Below are 22889 nucleotides of genomic sequence, written 5' to 3'. Positions count from 1 at the left end.
GCTTGTGGGCAACCCTGCGGAGACGCGGAGGGGTTCTTCGTTGCCAGCGACGGCGTGCAGCCGCTACACACGCACATGTAGAACCACAAGAGGTTCTACATGGAGATACATTGAGGATTCGTCTTGCCCGTCGGCACCCCAGGAAGGTGAGCAACGACGATGTTTTCTGAGGAAGGGAAAGGAAGGATTGATGTTCTGTACGCTAGGATCTCTTTTTTTCTCCACCGTGCCTTAGCACGTATTTCTGTGTGCTAGGATCTCATAAACAAATTTGAGTGGTTTGCTCGCCACATTGGTGTAGGCGATGCGTCTAGCAAGAAATTCTAACAATTCGACTGTGATTGCAAGTGGATCTTTTCTGAAATCCTGGACTGCTGCATATATTTACTGATAATTGACAAATATAGTTGACATCGTCTGACCGCTTTGTTTTGTCTGGATCGATCTAATCTCGTTTAGTTACTACTGGACCAACCATGCTGTTCCTAGTGGTGCTATGTATGCTGCTGTTACTAGCGTTAGTAATTTATTTTTCCTTCTTTAAGCAGAGTGCGTTTTTGTTCCATGCATGGTGGAAGGGGATTTAACGCAAGGTCATGGTGGTCTTTGATTATGGATAACTTTGGTGGAGTTTGCTCGATTATTTTGGCAGGAATCAGCTAGAATCGGAAACAAACACCCCTAAGGGCAGTGGATCGAGCAGGCGCTACAGCCGCTAGACCCACGTCTTCCACCCGTCACTGATGGTGGGTCCTTCGGTAATGTTTAGCTGGTGCGGTGAGCATGTCGGCTCAACGACGCATGCGCAAGCCACCGTGGAGTAGCAAGGCTCGCTTGACATGGGACATGGCCATGCACCATGAAGGGAGAAAAAAATTATATTCAATAATTTAGTAATTCAATTTGGCAAAGACCTAATTGAAAATTGACAAACAACATCATCAAGCGTGGCCAACCCTCCCCGCGCTCACCACGCACTACTGCCGAGGACGGCAAGATGCACAGCGCCTGGGCAACAGTGAGGATGAGGCAAGATGCGGGTGGTGCCGATGGACGAAGAGGCAGCGACTGGCTAGATGATGATGAGTACAGAGGAAATTGAATGAATGGATAAAGCGGAGGTTAAGCGGTGAATTTTTTTATTCCATGTGTGGGTCCCATGTAATAAACAGATGGCATCAAACCACCTAAAAATATCTTCTACTACTATACTTGCAAAGAGAGGACTACTAGAGACAACTCATATTGTGAAGCGAAGCCAATGTATTAGGAACAAGCGAATAAGAACATGTTAGCAACGCACAGGTATTTCTGCTAGTATTCCTAAAAATTAGAAATATTAATGTGAGTGACCCGTAGCAACGCATGGGTATTTCTGCTAGTATTCATAAAAATTAGAAATATTGATGTGAGTGACATTTTCAAAAATTTAAAACTTTTTTTGATTGTGTGCTTATCTGAAAATGGAACACAAATGCTACATCTTTCCTGGAATCTCCCTAATAATTAAATCATAAACTAATTTCAAGTTGTGTGTTAGTTTGAGTTGGATCTTTTTATTTTTTATTTGGCTTTTAAAGTTGAGTGGGTTTGAATTTTGAATTAGATTCAGAATTCAAACTTTATATAAAACCAAAACCTAAACTAACAAAACCAGACCGGCCCGCAGCCGAAAAGGCCTGGCCCGCTAACCCACTTACCTCGCCACCAGACTAGCCCACCAAACCACCACTGTTGCCTCCCTTCTCTCCCTATCGTTGACACGTAGGGTCAGCGTGTCAGGTTTATCCCCAAGCTCCCACCAACGCCCGTGCCCGCGTGCTATCCCCGCTCCATGACAATGCGAGAGCGCCCCTGCGCGCGCCTCCCCCCAAGCCCTAGCTGCCCATGACCTTCCAGAGCCTTCCGCAAGGGGGAAATCCACGCCGTGCCCCTGTAGACCGCCAGTCGCACCTCCAAACCCTAGCCCAGGGCCATCAGATGCCCGCCACACTACCCATGGGTGCGCCCGCCAACGATGGACGGTCGTGCGTGGTCGAGCGCCGCTCCCCGCAACCCTAGCCTCGGCCGGGGCAACCTCCCTCGCCATCCCATCGTCTGGGGGCTTGTCCCCTACACCGCCGCCACCAGCCATAGAAGAGGAGATAGGAGAGGAGAAGGAAGGAAGGGTAGAGGAGGAGGAAGAGGCCAGCGCCGAGGAGCCATCACGCCACGCCAAGAAGGAGGAGTCGGAGCTGCAACGCTACCGCCCGAGGAGGAGTAGTCACCGCCACCGTCGCCATTCCATGAGCCTTCACCACACCGGCATCCCTCTTCTTCACCTCCTCCCGGTGAGCTCCGCCACCGCCCACGCCCTATCCTAGTTCAGCCCCCGTGCCAAATAACATGCATGCCCGATCTTCGAGCTGCCGCCTCGTCTTGCCTGTTCAGCCGTCGTGCTGCGCGCTGCCTTGCAGGAGCCGCCGTCGCTCGCTGCCGGCTGCCGTTGGCTTGGAACAATGGTGCCCCACGCATTGCTGCGGCCGTGCCGTGGGCAAGGGAAAACCCCTGCACCGTGCACGCGTTGCTGTGCCGCAGCCTTGCCGCGGCCAAAGGGCCTTTGGCCGGGCCGCAACCCCCCACCCGGCGCCTTGCCATGCCGCGTCGAGCTCCGCACATCTCCGCCGCACCAGTCGCGCCATGTCGCGACGTCATGGGCGCGGTCACCACCGCTTTCCCCCGCGACGCCGCTGCCGCCTACCACATGTGCGCCACATGGCAGTGCCTCGTAGGATAGAGCTGGTCACGTGGCTGCCACATAGAGCCATGTGGCACTAACGCAGCATGGGCCGGGCCCACATGGGGCTCGCCGGCTGACTGATGGGGCCTAGTTGACCGCTGATCGGTCAATGTTGATAGGGTCAATGCTGACTGTTGACCGGTTCATCTGACACATGGTGCCCTCTGGTGCTACCACGTGGCTCAACAAGAAGCTGGCATCTGTCACTTTTTTCCCTGAATTTCCTTAAATAATTAATAAATTCTTTAATCTTTAGAAAATTCATAACTAATTCATTTTAACTCAGAAATATATAAAACAGTTGCATTAAATTTGTAAAATCGAGCCCGTATTGTTTGTGGCTAGTTTGATTTGCATCTTCTAAATTTAGCTTCCTTGGAATTTTTGCATAGATGTAATGCCGATTAATTTATATTGCGTCGTATCTCATTCTGATCACACCTGAGCTACGAACCCGAGGACTCTCACGACCCCGACTACAACAGGGAGGACTTCAACGACAACAGACAAGGTGTCATATCACTCCTAATCACATAGAATCTATGCATGCTTAGTTGCTAGCGCTTTAATTAAGATGCTTGGATGATGATTGATTGCATAGCCTATGATTTTAGCCATGCCTTGTTTATCTTGTTTTCCTTGTTACCTACTTGTGGACTAGCTACAGACCCCTAGCGATTCCACTTTACTTCCATATACATACTTTTGAGTTATGGATATGCATATGCTATGATTTTGGTGATATGATTTCTTGTATACTCTCGCGTGTGTTTTGGGTGAGTGTGATTCCTTGACGTGTTTTGGCAGGAGCGAGCCGCGGTTGGTACTGAGGAGTGCCTTGCTACGAGAGAGCATTATGGTCTCTCTCCACCCACTGTTCTCGTGGCGGGTACCTTGTTTGACACTGAGGAGTAGGTGGCGTACTTGTACGTTGCAGATGCTTCAGCACATACTTTGTGGAGAAAGTGCTCGCTCTCGGCCCTTGAGGACCGAGTCAGTTTAACCATATTTTTTTTGACTATATACGTACATACCGTTCGTCTTGTTATAGACGGGGTTCGGTCCGAAACTAGTGGTGGATAGCGCTCAACATATAGGCAGATTGGAGGATCGGTGTAAGAAGTTCGAGGTGTTGACCTGCTTTGACCAGACTGCACCCCGGCGTGGGTAGGTTTCACAGCTTTGAGATCTCCGACCGATGACGGCGTGCCCTGCAGATGAAAATACTATCAGACTCGAGGAAACAGGAGAGTGCTAGCCACCTACTAGGCTCCGGCTATTAGATGGGGTTTGGACGGCTGATCCCCGTTCAGGCTCCATCCGTGCGGGTACAGATGTACAACCTCTGCAGAGTGTATAACCTATAGCTATAGTCTGTGTCCACTGGTATGGACAATCCTCTGATATGTTACTCTGACTAGACTTTACTACTCTTCTACCTCCCCTTTTGAGATAGGCTAGCGTTTGCAGTTGAGATGTGAGGGGAGGAAGCTCTCACATCGCCTAGTGTATTTGGGTGCTGGGTTCTTAGGAAGGATACGGTGGTTTGTGATGACTTCCTTGTTGTGAGGTGTTGTCCTCGAGAATGGTATTGTTTTGTTGTATCCTTGATTGTAGTTGTTGCTGTTGCATAAACCTCCACAGCCATATATAGGTTTATCCATGCATATAGTGTTATTTTCCCCGTTTCCTTGGTTTTCTGCTTTTGGGAGTTGACATGGCCTACTTGTTTCTCGGGTAGATGGTAGCTTTTTAGGATCGGAGTCCGGCTACGACTTCAATAACGACGGATGGGAAGACTAGGGATGGTCCCTCGCTCAAGTTGCCTCTGGAGATATTGTTCGCCATGCTATATGTTTCCGCTACGTAAAAATGTTACCTTTCATGATTCAGTCCTGATGGACTTGTACCGGCTTGTGCCAAAGTGTTATATTAATAATTATGATATTTTACTCTTTTGCTACTTTATGTTTTCGTGTTGATATAGGTTTGTACTATCCAAAATAGGAATTTGCACGTAATAGTCTTTCTGAGATTATCATCGAGATGCGTAAGCTTGGATTCTTAGGTATGTATGGTAATTCGGGTCCGTATCAGAAGCGGTAAACCGCCATGTGCCACGGCTAACCGGGCAGGAGGTTCTGCCAATTTCTGGGGCAACCGTGCATGGCGTGCACGTGTTCGACATGGAACACGTCTAGTCCATTGATCCTGTCCACTCATCTCTTGAACGCATCCGGAATTGCAATTTGTGAACGTCTCGTCCGTCTCGTGAAGAAGAGCGGTGGTTGAACTGACAAGAATGTCTATGGAGTGTTTGGAAGATAAGGGCTAAACTTTAACCCTGTCACGTCGGATGTTCGGATGCTAATTAGGACGATTAAATATGAGCTAATTACAAAACTAATAGCAGAACCCCTAGGCTAAATCGCAAGACGAATCTATTAAGCCTAATTAATCCATCATTAGCGAATGGTTACTGTAGCACCACATTGTCAAATCATGGACTAATTAAGTTTAATAGATTCGTCTCGCGATTTAGCCTAGAGGTTGTGCAATTAGTTTTGTAATTAACTAATGTTTAATACTTCTAATTAGTGTCCCTGTGTGCCAAACACCCCCTAGGTGCGATGCTTAGTGATTTGTCATGATTTTCTTGCTCAAGTTAGGGCCTGTTTGGACGCGAGGTCATAAAGTTTATGACATGTCACATCGGATGTTTAGATACTGATTAGAAGTATTAAATATAATCTAATTACAAAACTAACTACACAGATGGAGTCTAATTTACGAGACGAATCTATTAAGCCTAATTAGTCCATGATTTGACAATGTGGTGCTACAGTAACCATTTGCTAATGATGGATTAATTAGGTTTAATAGATTCATCTCGCGAATTAGTATAGGGGTTCTGCAGTTAGTTAGTTTTATAATTAGCTCATGTTTAGTCCTTCTAATTAGCGTCCGAACATTCGATGTGACCCCTCCTAAAGTTTAGTACCTTGTATCCAAACACCCCCTTAAGCTTTTTCAAAGATTGAGCTAAGCTGCCAGGAACATCACACATCACCTTCTTTTTTTTACTGACAGAAACAGAAGGCACAAACTCGAGCAAGCAGCTCAGGTGTGCAGCTGTACACAACAAGTACAGTGTTTATTCTTGTTCCTTCCCTTGAACACCTCAAGACAGAGACCAGCAGGATCAGCCATAGGTCACAACACGTGTTTCAATCCTCAACAACAAAAGTTACCCCGTCCAGCTTCCTGAAACGGTGTATGGTTTGATCAACAATCTGAAAAAGGCAGAAGAGGAGTGGTGTCAATTTAATAAACCTATTGGCTATTGTAACATTATTCGAGCTATTTCGCAGACTGCCAAAAAGTAGAAATTTACTGCCAACTTCGGCAAATAATGATTCAATTTAGACTAGGACTGGCACACTCCACCAGGTATAGTTCACTTATATATAACATGAATCAACATAACCATTCCATGAGTATGGACAGAGTGAATGCAGAAAACTGAAATGTAAACAGAACCAAGTCTGTTTACAAGCAAGAGAACAGGTCTAGCTTTTATTTGAGTGATTCATTACAGAGTCCATCAAATTTCATCCATCAAAGCAGACATGTGAGATCTGAAAGACGTGCAGTATATCAAGTGAACACTCCACAGAAATGCAAGATCACCATAAAGATAGAACATCTTGCTGAACTCTCTAAAATGTAAATCCGCAACAACAAAAAAAGATGAAGAAAAAAATACTCTAAAATGGCAGGAAAACAGGAAAATCAGTAACTGATGAAATCGAAGTAACAAGAACTACCAATTCAGCAACTTAACACTCCAATTCAGTAACTTAACACTTACGTTGGTGTTGCTCAGTTCCAGGTTATAGAAATCCATGGCATCCGCCCTGAACAGGGGCCCGGCGTGCCAGGTCCCCTTGTGCAGCTTGAGGAACTTGAGGCCAGAAACCCGGAAGGCGCAGACCTCGGCCGGATCGGGAGGCAGGTAGTAGTGACCTGCGCGAGACGGCACGGGCTCCTCCCAATGGCACGGGCTTCTTCGGGAGCTCCCATCCTGATCCTGAGTCTCCTGACCACTCAGCTCGGACGCTCCATCCACGAGCGACGGCTTGGCGACGGCAAGGTACCAATCTTGGCCACCGATGGAGCCAAGGCACTGGGTCACGTTGGCGTGGTGGGTGATGGACGAGAACTTGAGCGGCTGGTTCTCCAATTTCATGATGTAGAATCTGCGAGTATTATGGTTCGATTTGACGGGTCCGTGGTGGATTTCGTGCGGAAATATACAGGTCGTCTCCGGCGGCTCCGACCGCGCCAAGTTCGGCCCCGACGACGCCCAGCTCGACCTCAGCCGCGGCATCCCAAGGCAAGGCTACCTATATTTCCGCACGAAATCCACCACGGACCCGGGCGTGGCCTCCACCGCCCGCAGCGTCACCACCCTCACCGCAGCCACCTCCTCCTTCTTGCCAGGTTCCATGGGCGCGCGCAGGCTCGACTGGCGTCGGTGCACGCTGCGGCCTGCGGATCTGCCCCTTGTTAGCCGAACGCTGCAAGCCTGCAACTGCGACTGCGAGGAGGCGAGGAGGATAATTTCAGAGCTCCATTTGCCACGATGCCACTCGAATGGATAGGACTGGGCGACTGGCCACCCACCGGGGGGAAAAAATAGCCCAGAAAAACTTAATGCAGATAGAAATTCAGTTTTCAACCACTCCATTGTAAGCATCTCACGCAACCTATAAAGAACAGTGATTTGATTGGGGAAAAAAATTCGCCAACTGATGTTCACGTTTCTGATAGGAAAAAAGGTACGCTGGGCATGTGAGCTTAGCTGAAATGTTGAAATTCGCTTGGCTTCGAAGTTTTTTAGGTCCGAAAGAAGTCCCAAACTCTGATGATTTTGCAATTTGTTGAAGCTCGACTCGATGCATACGTGAAATAGGCACCTAGAATTGCCGTTTGCAGGAAAGCCCAGGTGCCGACTTGCTATTGTAGGTGAAGGTAAAGAATCTCTCATCAAGGTCATGATCAGCATGTTCGCTTCAGGTTATCAGCCACCAAACAGTATTTTTCTCTCACAACAAATTAGCCGTTTCAGCTTTTCAGCCGGCTTATAAGTTCAGCCGAACAGGCCGTGCTGTTTCTGCACTTGCGAAAGCTTGCACTCGGAGAGCCGCCTCACCCTTTATTTTTCCAGATCCAACCTTCCGTAGCCGACGAATCTGAGACGCAACTGTGGAACGCTGAATCAGTTCAAGGTTTCGAGCATGACACGCTTTCAATGTTGCCAGATACGGAGCACCAGTTCGAACCGACAACGCATAATTCCGTAGCTGACGAATCCAAGATGCAACAGTGGAACGCCGAATCAGTTCGAGGTTTCGAGCATGGCACGCTTTCAATGTTGCCAGATATGGAGCACCAGTTCGAACCGACAACGCATAATTCCGTAGCCGACGAATCCGAGACGCAACAGTGGAACGCCGAATCAGTTCGAGGCTTCGAGCATGACACGCTTTCAATGTTGCCAGATATAGAGCACCAGTTCGAACCAACAACGCATAACTTATTGTTACTCTCTCTGTCCCAAATTACAATTCATTTTGGTTTTCTAATTTTGTTACGTATAGCATATATCTAAATTTAGAAAAACCAAAAGGTAAAGTAATTTGGAACAGAGTACTTGAGAGATGTAAATGTCAGTAAGTACACAACATTATTTTTTAGGAAGCACACAGTTATCCTTTTGGTACGAACGTGACTACAATTTACGTTGACGGTAAAGTTTATCTGCTGCGCAGTTAAAAAGAAGAAGCTTATCTGTTTTAACGGATAAAAACTGACAAGCAAGTGCACCTTTTTTAACACGGACCCAGGTTTGGTTAAGCCTGGGTATCCATAATTCATACCCAAATTCCACCTAAAGGGTATAAGTAGAAAAATATATACCTATTAAAAATGGAGAGGGTAGAGTAGGAAGGGATCCATTAGATATTTACAAAATTAATTATCTATTAGATATATGTAAGAATAGGAGGATGAGGATCTAGATACGAACGAGGGTGGATTTACCAGGGCAGTGGCAGGTGCTCGGTTAATCACAAATTCACAATCCAAGGGAACAGTTCTGCTGTGCAAATCCAAGGTCAGAGTTTGCCGTTTATTCGCGTCCCATCACGGGATGGGTGAGGGTGCTGTAGAACCAATGAGGCCAATCCTGAAAGTGTTTGGACTCATCCTGCAAAGGTATGACATGACATCAGAACGGTTTTGGTCTTTTCCAACTCCATTGCAGCCATAGCTACGAGCCTTCGGGGTGTTTCATCCTGAATTAAAGTTTAGTAAAAGTTTGAAGTTCGAAGACTAAGTGGAAAGATTAAATATGAGTTAATTATAAAACTAATTATACAGATGGAAGCTAAAACAGTGAGATGAATCTATTAAGCCGAATTAATCCATCATTAGTAAATGGTCTAACAACAGATTGTCAAATCATGAACTAATTAAACTTAATAGATTCGTCTCATCGTTTAGCCTCCATCTGTGCAATGAGTTTTGTAAATAATCTATGTTTAATACTTCTAATTAGAATCTAAACATTCGATGTGACAGGGGCTAAAGTTTAGCTCTGGAACCAAACGGCCCCTTTGACTACGGGGGTGTTTGGATACTACCCGCTAAAGTTTAGCACCCGTCACATCGGATGTTTGATACTAATTAGGAATATTAAACATAGGCTAATTACAAAACTAATTGCATATATGGAGTCTAATTCGCGAGACGAATCTATTAAGCCTAATTAGTCTATGATTTGACAATATGGTGCTACAGTAACCATTTGCTAATGATGGATTAATTGGGACTAATAGATTCATCTCGCCAATTAGCCTAGAGGTTCTGCAATTAGTTTTATAATTAACTCATGTTTAGTCCTCCTAATTAGCATCCGAATATCCTATGTGACACTGCTAAAGTTTAGCCTCTGTTATCAAACACCGCCTACGTGTGGTCGGAGCACGTATACAAGCAGGACACGTCTAGTTGGTATTAACTATTCAATTCTACTCTTTTACTAGAGCCAGCTAGATGAGGTCCTGTCCCTGTCTAGCCGGCTTTGGGTTAGGTACTTGGGTGGCTGTTACCAAACCACTATTTAAGCAATATACTATCATGGCCCACACTTGTTTCCATTGTTCCTAGAACAGAGGGCATCAAAGCCACTTTGGTATAATCTTCACGAAAAGAAATGCCGAGAAAAGCAATGCCTTTGGTTCAGAGCATGGCATGTTCAGGCGAGGGAGAAAGGAATATTTGTGTTGTGCCAGCTAAATTTTGTACCAGTACTTGATTGCAATAATCATTTCTCCAACTTTATTGTTACATATTCATTTCCTAGCTAAGTACTTTCTCTGTTTCAAATTATAAATCATTTTATTTTTTTAAAATATATTATTTTTGCAATATATCTATTTAGTATACTAGATGCATAGAAAAATTATGAATAAAAACACTAAAATACTATGTATTGTTAGCATGGTCAAGCACAGGATTGACTAAATTGTTTTCTACCGTATGCCATTAGTCCAGGAAAGACAATGTCAATCTTGATTGTTTGAAGTTTAATGGAGTACCAGACAAAAACATGTTATTGAAATCAAACAAGTTGGATTGAATTCTCCAGATTTCCAGCTGTATTAACAATAGGTCAACATCACTGTACACCACCATGGATATTTCCATCGCAGCAAAGCGAACAAGAACAATAGAGGGGTAGAGGTAGAGAGATCAAAGCCAGAACTAGTAACAGCGAAATGCGCAGCCAAAAAAAATTTGAAAACTGCGCGTGCGCGTACGATAATTACCACTCGCGGCAGCTCGGCAGTCCAGCTGTACCATCACTGACAGGTGGGGACCGCTGAATCTACCACCAATCACCAATACCCTATTCCGCTAAGCTCACCCGCACACAAAAACACCACGTACACGGACGAGGGCGCGGAGACCGACCACCACCACCGCCTCCTCCTCCTCCGGTTGCCTCCGGCCTTGCCTTCCCCCTCCCTCCCTCCTCCCGGCTGGAGGCTCCCTGACGGTCCGTCCCCACGTGGTGCGACAGCTCGTCGCCGGAGGCCATGGCGGCGGCGGAGGTGTACTCGCCGACCGCGGCGGCGGCGGCGCAGCAGCAGCAGCGGGGGAAAGTGGCGTCGCAGGCGTGGCGGACGGTGGTGGGGTGGATCGGCTTCCTCCTCCAGGTCCTGCTCCAGATCCTCCGGGGCACCCCCTCCTGCGCCCAGCTCCTGTCCTTCGTCGGCTTCCGCTACCCCCTCCTCTCCGGGCCCGCGGCCTCCGAGCCGTCGCCGGAGGTAGCCTTCATGCCGCTCCGCTCCGAGATCCCAGCTGACGTGGCCCCTGCACCCGCGGCTCCACCTGAGCCCCTGGGCCGCCTCACGGTACGAAGATTCGGTTTTTTATTGGATTCGCTGGAGTTTTTGGTGTCTGGGGTGGGGGAAAATGGCGCCTTTCGGAAGTATATGGGTTTCAATTGGGTAGTACACTGGACTTGGGACGGTGGGAAGTGCCTGTTGATCTAACTGGAGGATGCTTTGGTATTTGGGGGGTGATTGGGATTTGGTGGAGTGTCTGATTTGAGGTTAATCCAGAGGTTTGGCGGCTTAATTCAGGTAGTTTAATTGATGTGTTTCTGTAGAATAATTAGCATTTTAACTGTGTAGCAGGCCTTGTTTGAGGATTATGTGCTAGAAGTTGCCATAATTGACTCCCTAGCATGGCAATTAGTTGCTGCTATTGCCAAACAAATGCTTGCTTTTATAGTAGTACGGTTGCATTATATCCTCTCTGAACAGGGGGCAATATGTTTCTCGTGATCTTCTAGTGACGCTTTGTGAAATAGTTTCAGAATACTGGTTCTCTGTTATTGTGTGTAGGTGAGTAGATACTTGAACTTGCCATCATTATTAGACATCTCCATAGGACCTGGATTACAAGATACTATCATACCAACTGATTATAGATGATCAGTACATGGTCTGTTATACTGTAAGCTATTCTCATAACAGGGTTTATGATAGTTCAGATCGGCAAAGAACTTTAATCTCTTACTGATGTAAATGATTAAAGTTATACTGTTATAGCGTCACGTAAATGGAGCCAAAACTGCCATGATAGTTATATTAATACTAAGCAGTACTTCCTGATTGCCTTGAAATGAAGTCTGCTCGAATAATTTTCTCTCGTGTATCTGCATCGAATATTTCTGACAACATCAGGGTTATCTTTTCAGGTAGTGCTTGACTTGGATGAGACTTTAGTTTCTGCATATGAATCATCTAGTCTTCCTGTTATTGTACGCACCCAAGCTGTTGAAGCAGGATTACATTGCTTTGACATGGAATGCATATCGTCTGATAAGGTACCGGACTTCTACTTTTGCTACCTCACTTTGCTTAATCATTTGAAGCACAACAGATAAATGAGCTCTGCTTGTGTAAACTTTAAAGGATGTTGATGGAAAACAGAAGGTGAATCATGTGACTGTTTTTGAGCGTCCTGGTTTGCATGAGTTCTTGCAGAAAACTAGTGAATTTGCAGATCTTATCCTTTTTACAGCAGGTTTAGAAGGTATGTTGGCTGCTCTTATTTTTCTTCTTCACCAATTTTGGCTCACTTCCCACGCTTAACCTATCCATGTTCCCTCAGGTTATGCTAGACCTTTAGTTGACCGAATAGATGTCCACAATAGATTCAGACTCCGTCTCTACCGCCCATCAACTGTTACCACGTAAGTTACATTACCTTCTCTATAAAGTTAGTTAGCACTCCAGCACCTTTCTAAGTGAAAAAAAAAACAGATCATAGCCAAAGCTTGTATGTAGCAATCAATGATGATGTTCATATTAGGCACACGGAATGCAAGTGGTGTTTAGAATTTTAGCTTCATCTCATTTTCTCATCTTCTTTACCAAGTATTTCTCAGAATATCTGAACTCAATAAATTTACCACATATGCAATATGTGCTCAGGCTGTCTTGTTCGGTCTCTTGTTGCCTGTGTTTTTCCTCGTTTCTGCTAAGTTGCTTCGTGGGATTTCTTTAGTGACGAACCATGGATGCTTCCTTTAGCATGCATTTTTGTGTTCATTCACCATGCTACTCAATCATAATATGCTTGTTTCTTGATATTCTTTTCTCTTCCTGCCTGCCTGCTTGAACCATACTGTACTTATTTGGCAATAACCTGAATGATCCTTGTCTAATATCAATGGATTGTGCACGATTACAGGGAATTCAGAGAACATGTGAAAGATCTTTCTTGCGTGTCAAAAGATTTCTGCAGAATCGTCATTGTCGACAACAATCCATTCAGTTTCATTCTTCAGCCTTTGAATGGCATACCTTGTGTTCCATTTTCAGCTGGACAACATTCTGATGATCAGGTAACTGATGATGAGCACCAATCATCCACTGTATCTGAACTTCTACTCTCTATGTTGGAATTCACTCCCTCTCTCTAAAATGTTACAAGCACGAAACAACACAAATAGTTTTGGTCGCCTTCATCGTTTTTTCTTTTATATATAACTGGTACATGGCTATACACTTGCCCATGGTATCCTCCTAACTAATGCAGTCAATACCTCCTATGATCTGCTCATTATTCTCAAATACATCCTGAAATCTAGCTAGCACAAGGGCTTGTTTGATTCGCTCCTGAGCGGTGCTGCCTGGTGCAGGCAGCGATCCCAGGCGTCTGATTTCAGACGCCTGCAGCTGGCAGTGCCGCCTGGGGACCGAGCTGCCTGCCAGGGCTTGAACCAAACAGATCCCCTAGCAATGAACGTGAACCTAGACACTAGCTGAGCCTGGATACAACTCTCTAGTAACAAGATCAATGCTAACATAAGATTATACTGATTTTCTTGTTTAAACATTTCAGCTCATGACGGTTATATTTCCACTTCTGAAGCATCTTTCCCTCCAGAAAGATGTCAGGCCCGTGTTGCATGAAAGGTTTCATATGCCAGAATGGTTCCAAAAGCATGGGATCCCCCAAACTAATCAGGCAGTGTAAGTTCTGCTGCCGTCCTGTGGAATTGTTTTGGTGAAGGCTCAAGTGCCTACCACGCTATAATTCCCTCAGAGGGGGAGCGCTTGTACATTATCTATATTCATTTAGGGTTCCTGATAAAATCGAGTCACTGTTCATATGGAGTTGCCACATCCGAAGATAAGAAAATTGTAATCTAGCATAACGTCAGATTTGTATGTGTAGTGGAGCATTTTTATATCAATTAATTGTTGTATATCAGCTCTTGTTGTAAAATTTGACTGTTGACAGTTCAGATAGTCTAATGAACAGTTCGTGGGTCAACGACATCCAAGTTTACACCATGAGAACAAATGACCTGGGCATTTTATCACCATTCCGTCAACACTAATGTATTTATGGATCTAACAATTTGATATGTAACCATAAATATTAGTCTAAGCTCAATAATTAGTGCTGATAGCATGTTTTGATACTTGTATGATTCATTCAGGAAAGGAAAAAAGAAACAAAGAAAACAAACACTAGGAAAAGGATATGCACACCAATTACAACCATGTTTTTTTTGTCAGTGCTCTTTATTATTTTATCTGAAACATTGTCGTCAGATTCTCTGGACGTAAGAATTACTGGGACATGGAGCATTTTATCTGAATTTCCTGACATCAAAACCGTTGGAGCTTCTTATCTGGCTGATTATCTGGGATGCCTTATCAAACTTGTCTGCTCTCTCATAGATGCCGGCAGCCACAAGATAAAGCTCCCTCTTGTCGATGCTTGGGTCATGGCTAAGCTCGCCGACCAGCGTCTCCAGCGCCTTGAAGTCCTTCTGAGCTCCAAGCAGGCTGATCATCTGGAAGTGCACCCGGTCTGAGAACACGCAGCCTTCCTCCCTCATTGCCTGGTATAGCGCTGCGGCCTTGTCGAATTCCTTCAGCTTTCCACAAGCATTCATCGTGGTGGCGATCATCTCCGAGTCCGGCAACTGGCCCAACTTCCTCATTTCATCAAACACCTCAACCACATTCCGGTGCCTCCGGTTCTTCGCGAACAAGTCCATCATGGCTCTGTGCACCGACGAGTCCTTGATCTCGCCAGCGTTGGCTGCACGACGGAACAGCCATGCGGCCTCTTCCACACGACCGGCGCTCGCCAGGATTCTGATGGCTGTCTCCTTGGGGATGCCCTCCGGTTCTTTCAGGTCGTGCAGCAAACGCTTGGCCTGGGAAACAAGCCCGGCACGCTCATACGCCACCACCATTGTCTGGTACAGCACTGGGTCGATCTCCGTGCCGGCTTCCCGCAGCTTCTCAAACAGCTTGGCAGCACGGTCGAGCTTCCCGGCTTTCACCCATATGGAGAGGATGGTGGAGTAAGTGATGGCATTGGGCTGGACGCCGTTGGCCTGCATGTCCTGCACCAAGCTCCCGGCTTTCTCGTCCTCCAGCGACTTGCCGTAGATGGCGATCATGGTGTTGTATGTTACCACGTTGGGTTTGACGCTGCTCCCAGCGCCACCAGTGCCATCGGAAGCGCTGCGCATGAGGTCGAACAGGTGAACCGCCTCGCCGAACAGCCCGGCGTCGCCGTAGACGCGGAGCATGGTGTTGTAGGTCACCACGCTCGGCGCCACGCCGGCCCGGCGCATGTTCCAGAACAGCCGGTCCGCCTCGCGCGCGAGGTCGAGCTGCCCGTACGCGTTGAGCACGATGTTGAACACCGAGAGGTCCGGCTTGACGCGCGCGACGGCGCGCATGTGCGAGAAGAGCGACACGGCCGCGAGGTGCCGCCCGCGGCGCGCCAGCGCGGCGAGGATGGGGGAGTACGACTCCGCGTCGGGCGCGACGCCGTCGGCGGGCATGTCATGGAGCAGCAGCCGCTTGGCGTCGCGGAGCAGGTCGGACTTGCAGTAGGCGGCGACGGCGGCGTTGTAGGCCTTGAGGTCGGGCCTGATCCCCGCGCCGCGCAGGCGGGAGAAGAGCGCGAGCGCCTTGGGCGCGTCGCCGCCGCGGAGGGCGAGGTGGATGAGGTTGGAGAAGAGGATGAGGTCCGGGGCCACGGCGTCGTCCTCCATGAGCGGCAGGAAAGTGAGCGCGTGGTCGAGGTGGCCCGCGCGGGTGAGCGCGGCGAGGAGCGTGGAGTATGAGAACGCGTCGGGGGCCACGCCCCTGTCCCGCATCTCGAGGAGGAGGCCCGAGGCGAGGCGGAGGTCCCCAGCGCGGCAGGCGGAGCGGAGGAGGAGGTTGTAGGGGATGAGGAGCGCGGGCGCCGGGAGGTCCGGCGCGAGGAGGTCGAGCAGCGCGACGCCGCGGCGCGGGTCGGAGAGGCGGGAGAGGAGCGCGCCGAGGAGGCGCGCGGAGACGGGGCGGTGCGGGGCGAGCGCGGCGGCGAGGTCGGCCAACGTCCGCGAAACGGAGAGCGCGGACACGAGTGCGGAGACGTCGATGGTGCGGTCCTCGTGCTGGCGCTGTTGGAGCTCGGCGGCGGACTTGTGGCGGTGGTGGAGGGGGTGGGAGGTGGGGAGGTTGGGGTTCAGCCAGACGGATTTTGCTGCCGGGACGCGGCGCTGCGAAGGAGAGGGCAGCGCGGCGGCCGCGGCCGTGGCCGCGGACGCGGCGGTGGGTGGCATGGCTCGTGGGCGTGCTCGGCCTCGTGGGAGCGGGAGTGGCGGTGGCGCGGCAGGGGAGAAACGGATAGGAGATTTTTGCCGTTGGTGGGGACGGCAGGAAAGGAGCGAGCAAAAGCAGCGGCATGCGAGCCGTGGCCCGTGGGCACTGTCCATTGGGCTTGGGCTTGCATCGAGCGGCGGAAGCTGCGCGAACTGGATGTTGCAGGGCTTTTTAAAAGCTGATGTTAGCTTTTTTTTTTTCCCTGAAAAGTTGTACTAACTTTTAGGATAACTTTTAGGAGATGTGTTTAGCTTTTGGTGTCAAAAAATTACGAAAATTTCAGAATTGAGCTTTTTAACTTTTCATATGAACTTAATTTTTTCGAGCTTCTGACTTTTCAAAAAGCTGCACAGAATATTTACTATTTATTTGATTTTTTAGTTTTTCATGTTGAGAAGCTGACAAGAAACTCAAACGGTAGCTCAGGACGCCGAGGAATTCACAGCAACCACAAATTAACGTGTTACGCTGTGTCAAAATTTGGACCACAGAGATCAGAAGATACCACGATCTGCCAACGTCATTGGTCCCATCCTGTCTCTTCACTAAACTATTTTCCTCGCAAACCGATCTGTTTTCCTCGCATCGTATCGACAGTCGACACATCAGTTTTCCCTCGCAAACAATTCACGTGTGCTGAACAAATATAGTACAAGTGCAAAGGAACCATGGACACATCAACGATAGAGACAAGACCCAAGAATGACGAAACCTTGACAATATTTCCTCATGTTATCATTAACGAATCAGATGGAGTACAAGAGTGGACTTTCAACTGTACAGATACACCGTGGAAAATTTCTGATATTTACATGCACTCAGGAATCACTGACAGAGCAGGGGTTCCACACTAAGAATTACCCTGAACTCCTGAAGAAGAAAAAAAACTAGAATCCTGCAACCACAAAGGACGACTCTTCTACAGCTAAGGAAAATAGTAATGTTTCATGTTAAGAGAAACTCCAAGAAAATCGTTATTTTTGGGTATTTTTCAGGAACTTTACAGGGCTCCAAATTAGAGAGGCACAAACTCATCCTTATGTGTGAAGAAAGTTGTCCAAGAAGTAAAGGAAAGCACCGGATGGCTTATTATCAGTAAGCAAAAGAAAGCCATGGATGCTGTAGTGCTTCATCGGCCGTTGGTCTTTTCCTGGGGTTTATTTGCAACAGATAGGATAGAAAATCAAGAAATTCTGAATCAGGACACTGCAAGTGTCGTCGCAAGGAGGATTTCTCCGGGATCAAATACTCTAGCTGATCTGTCTCCTGGATATAAATAAAGCAATGAAGGGAAGTGTTAGCGTTTACTGTTGTACAACCACCAGTGATAGATATCAACGTAGTTCTTCTGGGCTGGTACAGGTAAACTGACAAAAGGCCATATATTTATGTCTCCGAGTAGTTGAGTATACCAAACAAGTAAGAAGCCACATAAATATAATTGTGTAGCAAATTCAATATTTTCTTAGGATGGGTAACAATGCAACTAAAACTACGAAGGCGAAGGAAACAATAAGAGCCAACTCGTGAAATTTTGCCTTTGATTTTGGTTACAGAATACTCATTTTGCCTTTTATTTTGAGCAGGCAAGCAAGGATGAAAAAAGAATTTTACCTCATTCTTGGTAAAAAGATCATAATCATCAGTGAAGTACTTTTGTGTCTCCTGTCCCAATTCTAGCATTTCCATGTCAATTGGGCCAATTATCCCAATCATTTGAGCAAGCATCATGGACACAGGCTCATTAGGAAATAATACCTGTTATGTGTAAAAGATAGAAGTCATTACTCATCCATGGCAATAAAGCACCCCGAACACCCAAATGACCCAAGTACACAACTCTCCAGCTCACAAGATATGCTTACAACATTAACAAAAGATATAATTCTGGTTGGAATTATATGTTGGTATTGCATTCAGATAAGAAAGGAGGTATTAAAATTGCCAAGATACTACTAAGACTAGTGTGTATCAAGTGAACAAAGCATACTTACTTCACCAGTGTATAGTTCAGCAAGGATGCAACCAAGAGACCAAATATCAATCCTCTGATCATATGGTAGGCCCAGAATGACCTCAGGAGCTCGATATGAGCGTGATTGGACATAGAGGCATAAGTTGTCTGTCAAGAAGCAACTACTTCCCAGATCAATGACTTTAATTTCACATCTACTGTAGCTCTTGATAAGAATATTCTCTGGCTTTAGGTCACAATGAATGATCCTCAAATGGTGCAAGTAAACCAGCGCCTCTAAGCATTGCCGAGCTATAGCCTACAAGAAAGGGAAACTTTTAAATTGCTAGAACTTCGTAGCTTTCTGAATGAAACTTGCGCTTGTTACTCAAAAGTGTTAGTCATATTTGTAAAAGCTACCGTTTCAGCTTTCAGGGTATCAAACATGTTTGCTCAGTGAACAGTCCAATTGCTGAATAATTGTGTGTTTAAACGTGTGACATGTTAAATGATTTTGGCTAAGGAGCTAACTGCAGAGTGGAATGCAAATGCTTATATTATGTAAAGGCATGATCTCATATTCTCAGTATAAGTAACATTCATGGAGAAGTAGAGAACATCTCAGTGAAAGACGGATAACATACCTGTATCCTAGGCAAAGTAAAATACACCTCACCGCCAGATTCCTGATTATATTTCTGAAACTCATACAGATTTGCTCTCAGTAGTTCAGTGACAATAAAAAGGTGTTCCTGTCAATATTTGTTTGCTGTCAGCACCACGCAAGATCATACAAATTGAAAATTTCCACTAAAATCTGCTGCCAAACATGCGAGAAATCAAGTATACTAGTCAAAGTAAAATGGTATATTGTTAGAACAGATCCTTTTTAAGATATTACTCGAGACCTAGTCACCTGGAGTATATCCCTTGAGATGCCTTCTTAGGATCCAAACATGTTAAGTCAAAGGAAGTAACTTAGCCAATTGTCTCTCTTAAGAGGTATGTACCTGATGGTAGAAGTAGTCATAGAGGCGCAGCAAATGGTGCTCGTCTAGCGGATCGTATTTGTTCACGAACTTCAGGAGTTTTATCTCATCCAAGCTCTGGTCAAAGAAATCCTTATCATTTTTTATTATTTTAAGGCAAACATCCATTCCTGTCTGAAGATCATGTGCTTGCACGACCTTGCTGAATGCAGCTGAACCTAGATATTCAGTGACATAATATCTTCCAGCAATAACTGAACTCAAGACAATGGGAAAATCTTTGTTTTCTTCAAAGCCAGTCCTGCAGTGGATGCCTATTATATCAGTACAAAAATGGATTAAACAACATACAATTTAACAAAGGAAAATCAAAGAAAAAAGAGACTTTGAACCTGTTCTTGCGGTGGATAATTCTCAATTCAAATACCTCGTATTCTCGATGAAAATTAGAGAGAGCAAGATCAATATTTGTCTCTGGATCTTCCTCAGCTTTAAGAGCAGTAGAATGTTGAACATCTGCATTTAACGACCCAACATTTTGAAACTCGTATGCATCATCAGGATCACCACTTTCAGGGAAAGGTTGCATCCTGTGACCTTCTTTCAGATATTCTTTATCACTGCTGCTTTTCAGATTTTTGTTACTGCTATCGTCGAGTTCAACATTGTCCGTGAAATCATGTACACCGTGATCTATGAAATACATCAAGAGAATTCCAGCACATAAGCAAAAGAAAACTTTTTATCCAGGACAAATGGACAACTGGCGCCAAATTACACACAGATATAGTGACGGAGAAACATCATTTTAACTTGATTGATCAAATAGCAGGTTGAACATAGCTACATTACAGATTTACAATACATGAAAAACAAGACCACCCTATTTGAAATGTGTGTTTTTAAGGCCATGATCGTATATAGCTGTTGTTCAACCAAAGTTAGATTCCAAAATTAAGAACATCATTTACCAGCATAGAAAAACTCTGTCTCTCTCAAATTTCCAGATATAATCCATGAGAAGCATATAATCATAAAATAGTACTAATACTGGGGAACCGCAAATATTACATAAAGGACTGATAATGTCTAGTATAACATTTTTTGTCCATTTATTAAACAGCACATTAACCAAATTGCAGCAGAGATTTGGCTTTCACAAGACAACTTCGCAATATCTAAACTCTTCATTGTTGTTATTTATTTCCCTTTTCTACCTACATTAAATTTTAAAAAAATTGACATTATCTTTGGTCAAAGTGGGTTAAAATGGACGAACTATAAACTGTACTGGCAACAAAGTTCAGCCGGAAACCCCTAACAAATGGGATCCTACTAGTTGAAAATATGAACTCTAGTTGAAGGCTTGGGAAGTACTTACTTGCAACAGCATCAGTATCGAATGAACTGAGCATTTGAAGCTCCTTCTCCACAACACTCAGCTCTGAATCATCATCTCCTCGTCCAGGGTCCCTTAGCATATCGCACTCAAACACAACATCTCTACTCTGCTTCAACTGAAACCCACCCTGGGCACAATCATCCAGTATCTCTGTCTGGTCATCCATGATCTGGTATCTCCCATACACAGTGGAGCTTGAGCTCCTGGCCACCTCCAGTCCGTCAATCTTGAGCCCCCCTCCACAGCAACCACAGAGTGGCGATGAGCATGTGTACACCTCGGCGCACCCCTCACAGCGGTCACCACCGATGTGTTCGTGACGGTGATTGTGGCCTGCACCAAGCTTGCCTATTTCTACCCGCTCTGAGCCTTCGTGAGCACCGAGTACAAACTTGTCCTCCTCTTTGCCTTCGTCATCCTCATCATCCAGCATGCTAGGGAAGAGGTGGTCGTCGTAGAGCCAACCCTCCTGGAAGAAGAGGTCGGTGGTGTCGTACTGGCGCGCAGTACCAAACTCCATCTCTGATGACGACGCGTCAGATTGCGAGTTCCGCGGCGACCATAGCCCATATGGATTCAGCAGCCCTAATAGCCACAATAAAAGAAATTCCCGTTTAAAACTGGGTAAAATGTACCGAAATTCAGAGCATCACTAAACCAACCAACCGGCGAGACGGGAATTGAAGTGGCGGAGAGGTTTAACAACTCTCCTAGGAAATCGAAGATTCAATTGTGTTACAAAATTCATGTGAGCGGAAACACACTTGCGTTGATCCTCCCATCACCTCCGAATTGGGCCCAAAGCCAACCACAGCCCCGGAAATACCGGCGCACAGATCGAGATTGCGCGAGACACCCACGGAAATCAAGGAGGGAAGGGTTTAAGGCTAGCGACAAAAGTGCCTCGTGCCTTGGGGTACCTGAGGGCGTGGAGCGCATGCTGACGAACGCGGATGAGGACGCCGAGCCGGAGCTGGAGCCGGGGCTCGCGGGCGCCGGCGTGCCAGCGCCGCCGCCGGAGGCGGAGGCGGAGCCGGGCATCCGGAGTGGCGGGAGCCGGGGATCTAATGCCGCGTCGGGGGCGTCGTCCCCGGCGGCGGTGCGCGCGAGGACGTCGTCGCGGAGCGCGGACGCGGCGCCCGCGAAGCCGTGGTCGGTGAGGAACGCCATGACCTGGTCCAGCCCCGGCGCCGCCATGCGCCTGGAGAGCGCGCGCGGTTGGTGGGGTGGGGTGCCTCGCTCAACTCAAGCGCGGCCGGCGCCGTGGTGAGGTAAGCGGTTGCGTCGCCATTGGGAGGGGCTTGGAAGCGAAGCGAGGCGAGAGGAGTCTTCGAGTGAGAGGACCGGGCGAGACGGACGAGGGGGAGCAAAGAAGTCAGAGGAAAGAGAGAGAGAGATGTTTGTAGCGAGCGAGGCGCACGGGATCGCACCAGCTGCGCGTCCGCATAAAAAGGTTGCCGCAATTGCGGCTCAGCTCAGCCCCTCCATCCGGCGGTTGGCCATGTGTAGACTAGACACACACTAGACAGACAGTACAGTATAGTTTAGCCCATCAGATTCTGTCACCCCGGAACACCTGTGCTGCTTGATGGTCAATTTTGTCATCATTTTATGGAAATTACGGTATATTTGGTTAGAACAAACTGAGTCTGCAGCGCGTCGGACATGTGTGTTTTCAAATCGTATTTTGTTGCAGATGGCCGCAAATATGGCAACGAATCATGCGGCGGACATCTATCTGCGTATGATCTCACCCCTTGCGAAGTCATTGTTAGAATTCAACAATTACTTCCTCCATTTCAAATTATAGATCATTTTAGCTTTTTTAAATTTATAGATTTTTGTTATTACTCTATATCTAGATGCATAATAATATCTATAATTTTAAAAAACCTAAAACGATCTGAAGGGAGGAGTATGCAGGAGCAAACTGTAATTTCATCTTCATCTTTCCCTGCGCGGCCGTGCTTCTCTTTTGGCGCGTTGCCAAATGGCCATC

The 22889-nt window shown here is 46.6% G+C and overlaps 4 protein-coding genes across 5 annotated transcripts; 1 reads left to right on the top strand and 3 right to left on the bottom strand.

The window, feature by feature from the left end:
- Nucleotides 1–5827: 5827 nt before the first annotated feature.
- On the bottom strand, nt 5828–7470 carry LOC117854958 (uncharacterized). Its single transcript, XM_034737220.2, has 2 exons — nt 6651–7470; nt 5828–6072 (listed from the first exon to the last, which is right to left on the bottom strand). Exons 1-2 carry the CDS (start codon nt 7167–7169, stop codon nt 6007–6009), a joined length of 585 nt encoding a protein of 194 aa, XP_034593111.1. The 5' UTR covers nt 7170–7470; the 3' UTR covers nt 5828–6006.
- A 3302-nt stretch (nt 7471–10772) lies between these two features.
- On the top strand, nt 10773–14215 carry LOC117855800 (uncharacterized). Its single transcript, XM_034738186.2, has 6 exons — nt 10773–11262; nt 12114–12242; nt 12331–12451; nt 12530–12611; nt 13112–13265; nt 13766–14215. Exons 1-6 carry the CDS (start codon nt 10945–10947, stop codon nt 13898–13900), a joined length of 939 nt encoding a protein of 312 aa, XP_034594077.1. The 5' UTR covers nt 10773–10944; the 3' UTR covers nt 13901–14215.
- A 199-nt stretch (nt 14216–14414) lies between these two features.
- LOC117856536 (uncharacterized) lies at nt 14415–16672 on the bottom strand. The gene has a single exon (XM_034738878.2). The coding sequence runs from the start codon at nt 16656–16658 to the stop codon at nt 14523–14525; it is 2136 nt and encodes a 711-aa protein (XP_034594769.2). The 5' UTR covers nt 16659–16672; the 3' UTR covers nt 14415–14522.
- Nucleotides 16673–17248: 576 nt separating this feature from the next.
- Nucleotides 17249–22315, bottom strand: LOC117855801 (DYRK-family kinase pom1). Of its 2 annotated transcripts, XM_072293791.1 has the most exons (8): nt 21811–22315; nt 20870–21475; nt 19881–20181; nt 19510–19789; nt 19144–19251; nt 18540–18818; nt 18160–18303; nt 17249–17811 (listed from the first exon to the last, which is right to left on the bottom strand). In XM_072293791.1, the coding sequence occupies exons 1-8, from the start codon at nt 22085–22087 to the stop codon at nt 17638–17640; spliced, it is 2169 nt and encodes a 722-aa protein (XP_072149892.1). In that variant the 5' UTR covers nt 22088–22315; the 3' UTR covers nt 17249–17637. The 2 variants fall into 2 exon arrangements, with proteins under 2 accessions (XP_072149892.1, XP_072149893.1); XM_072293792.1 differs by lacking the exons at nt 20870–21475; nt 21811–22315 and having other exon boundaries at nt 19916–20156.
- Between the last annotated feature and the right edge of the window lie 574 nt (nt 22316–22889).

The sequence above is a fragment of the Setaria viridis genome, chromosome 5 (assembly GCF_005286985.2).
Source record: "Setaria viridis chromosome 5, Setaria_viridis_v4.0, whole genome shotgun sequence".
In the NCBI taxonomy this organism is placed as follows: Eukaryota; Viridiplantae; Streptophyta; class Magnoliopsida; order Poales; family Poaceae; genus Setaria; species Setaria viridis.
The sequence above is the reverse complement of the archived record's forward strand: the minus strand, read 5'-3'. Positions and strand labels throughout refer to the sequence as shown.

What these genes read in the sequence shown, in the direction of transcription:
- LOC117854958 (XM_034737220.2), bottom strand. Translation starts at nt 7,169, where the DNA reads ATGCCGCGGCTGAGGTCGAGCTGGGCGTCGTCGGGGCCGAACTTGGCG. An exon ending in TGGAACTGAGCAACACCAAC is followed by an intron (nt 6,073 to 6,650) that starts GTAAGTGTTAAG and finishes TGCCTTTTTCAG; the next exon opens with ATTGTTGATCAAACCATACA.
- LOC117855800 (XM_034738186.2), top strand. Translation starts at nt 10,945, where the DNA reads ATGGCGGCGGCGGAGGTGTACTCGCCGACCGCGGCGGCGGCGGCGCAG. An exon ending in AATGCATATCGTCTGATAAG is followed by an intron (nt 12,243 to 12,330) that starts GTACCGGACTTC and finishes TAAACTTTAAAG; the next exon opens with GATGTTGATGGAAAACAGAA. An exon ending in GACAACATTCTGATGATCAG is followed by an intron (nt 13,266 to 13,765) that starts GTAACTGATGAT and finishes TAAACATTTCAG; the next exon opens with CTCATGACGGTTATATTTCC.
- LOC117856536 (XM_034738878.2), bottom strand. Translation starts at nt 16,658, where the DNA reads ATGGACAGTGCCCACGGGCCACGGCTCGCATGCCGCTGCTTTTGCTCG.
- LOC117855801 (XM_072293791.1), bottom strand. Translation starts at nt 22,087, where the DNA reads ATGGCGGCGCCGGGGCTGGACCAGGTCATGGCGTTCCTCACCGACCAC. An exon ending in CGATACTGATGCTGTTGCAA is followed by an intron (nt 20,182 to 20,869) that starts GTAAGTACTTCC and finishes TGTATTTCATAG; the next exon opens with ATCACGGTGTACATGATTTC. An exon ending in ATGACTACTTCTACCATCAG is followed by an intron (nt 19,252 to 19,509) that starts GTACATACCTCT and finishes AAATATTGACAG; the next exon opens with GAACACCTTTTTATTGTCAC.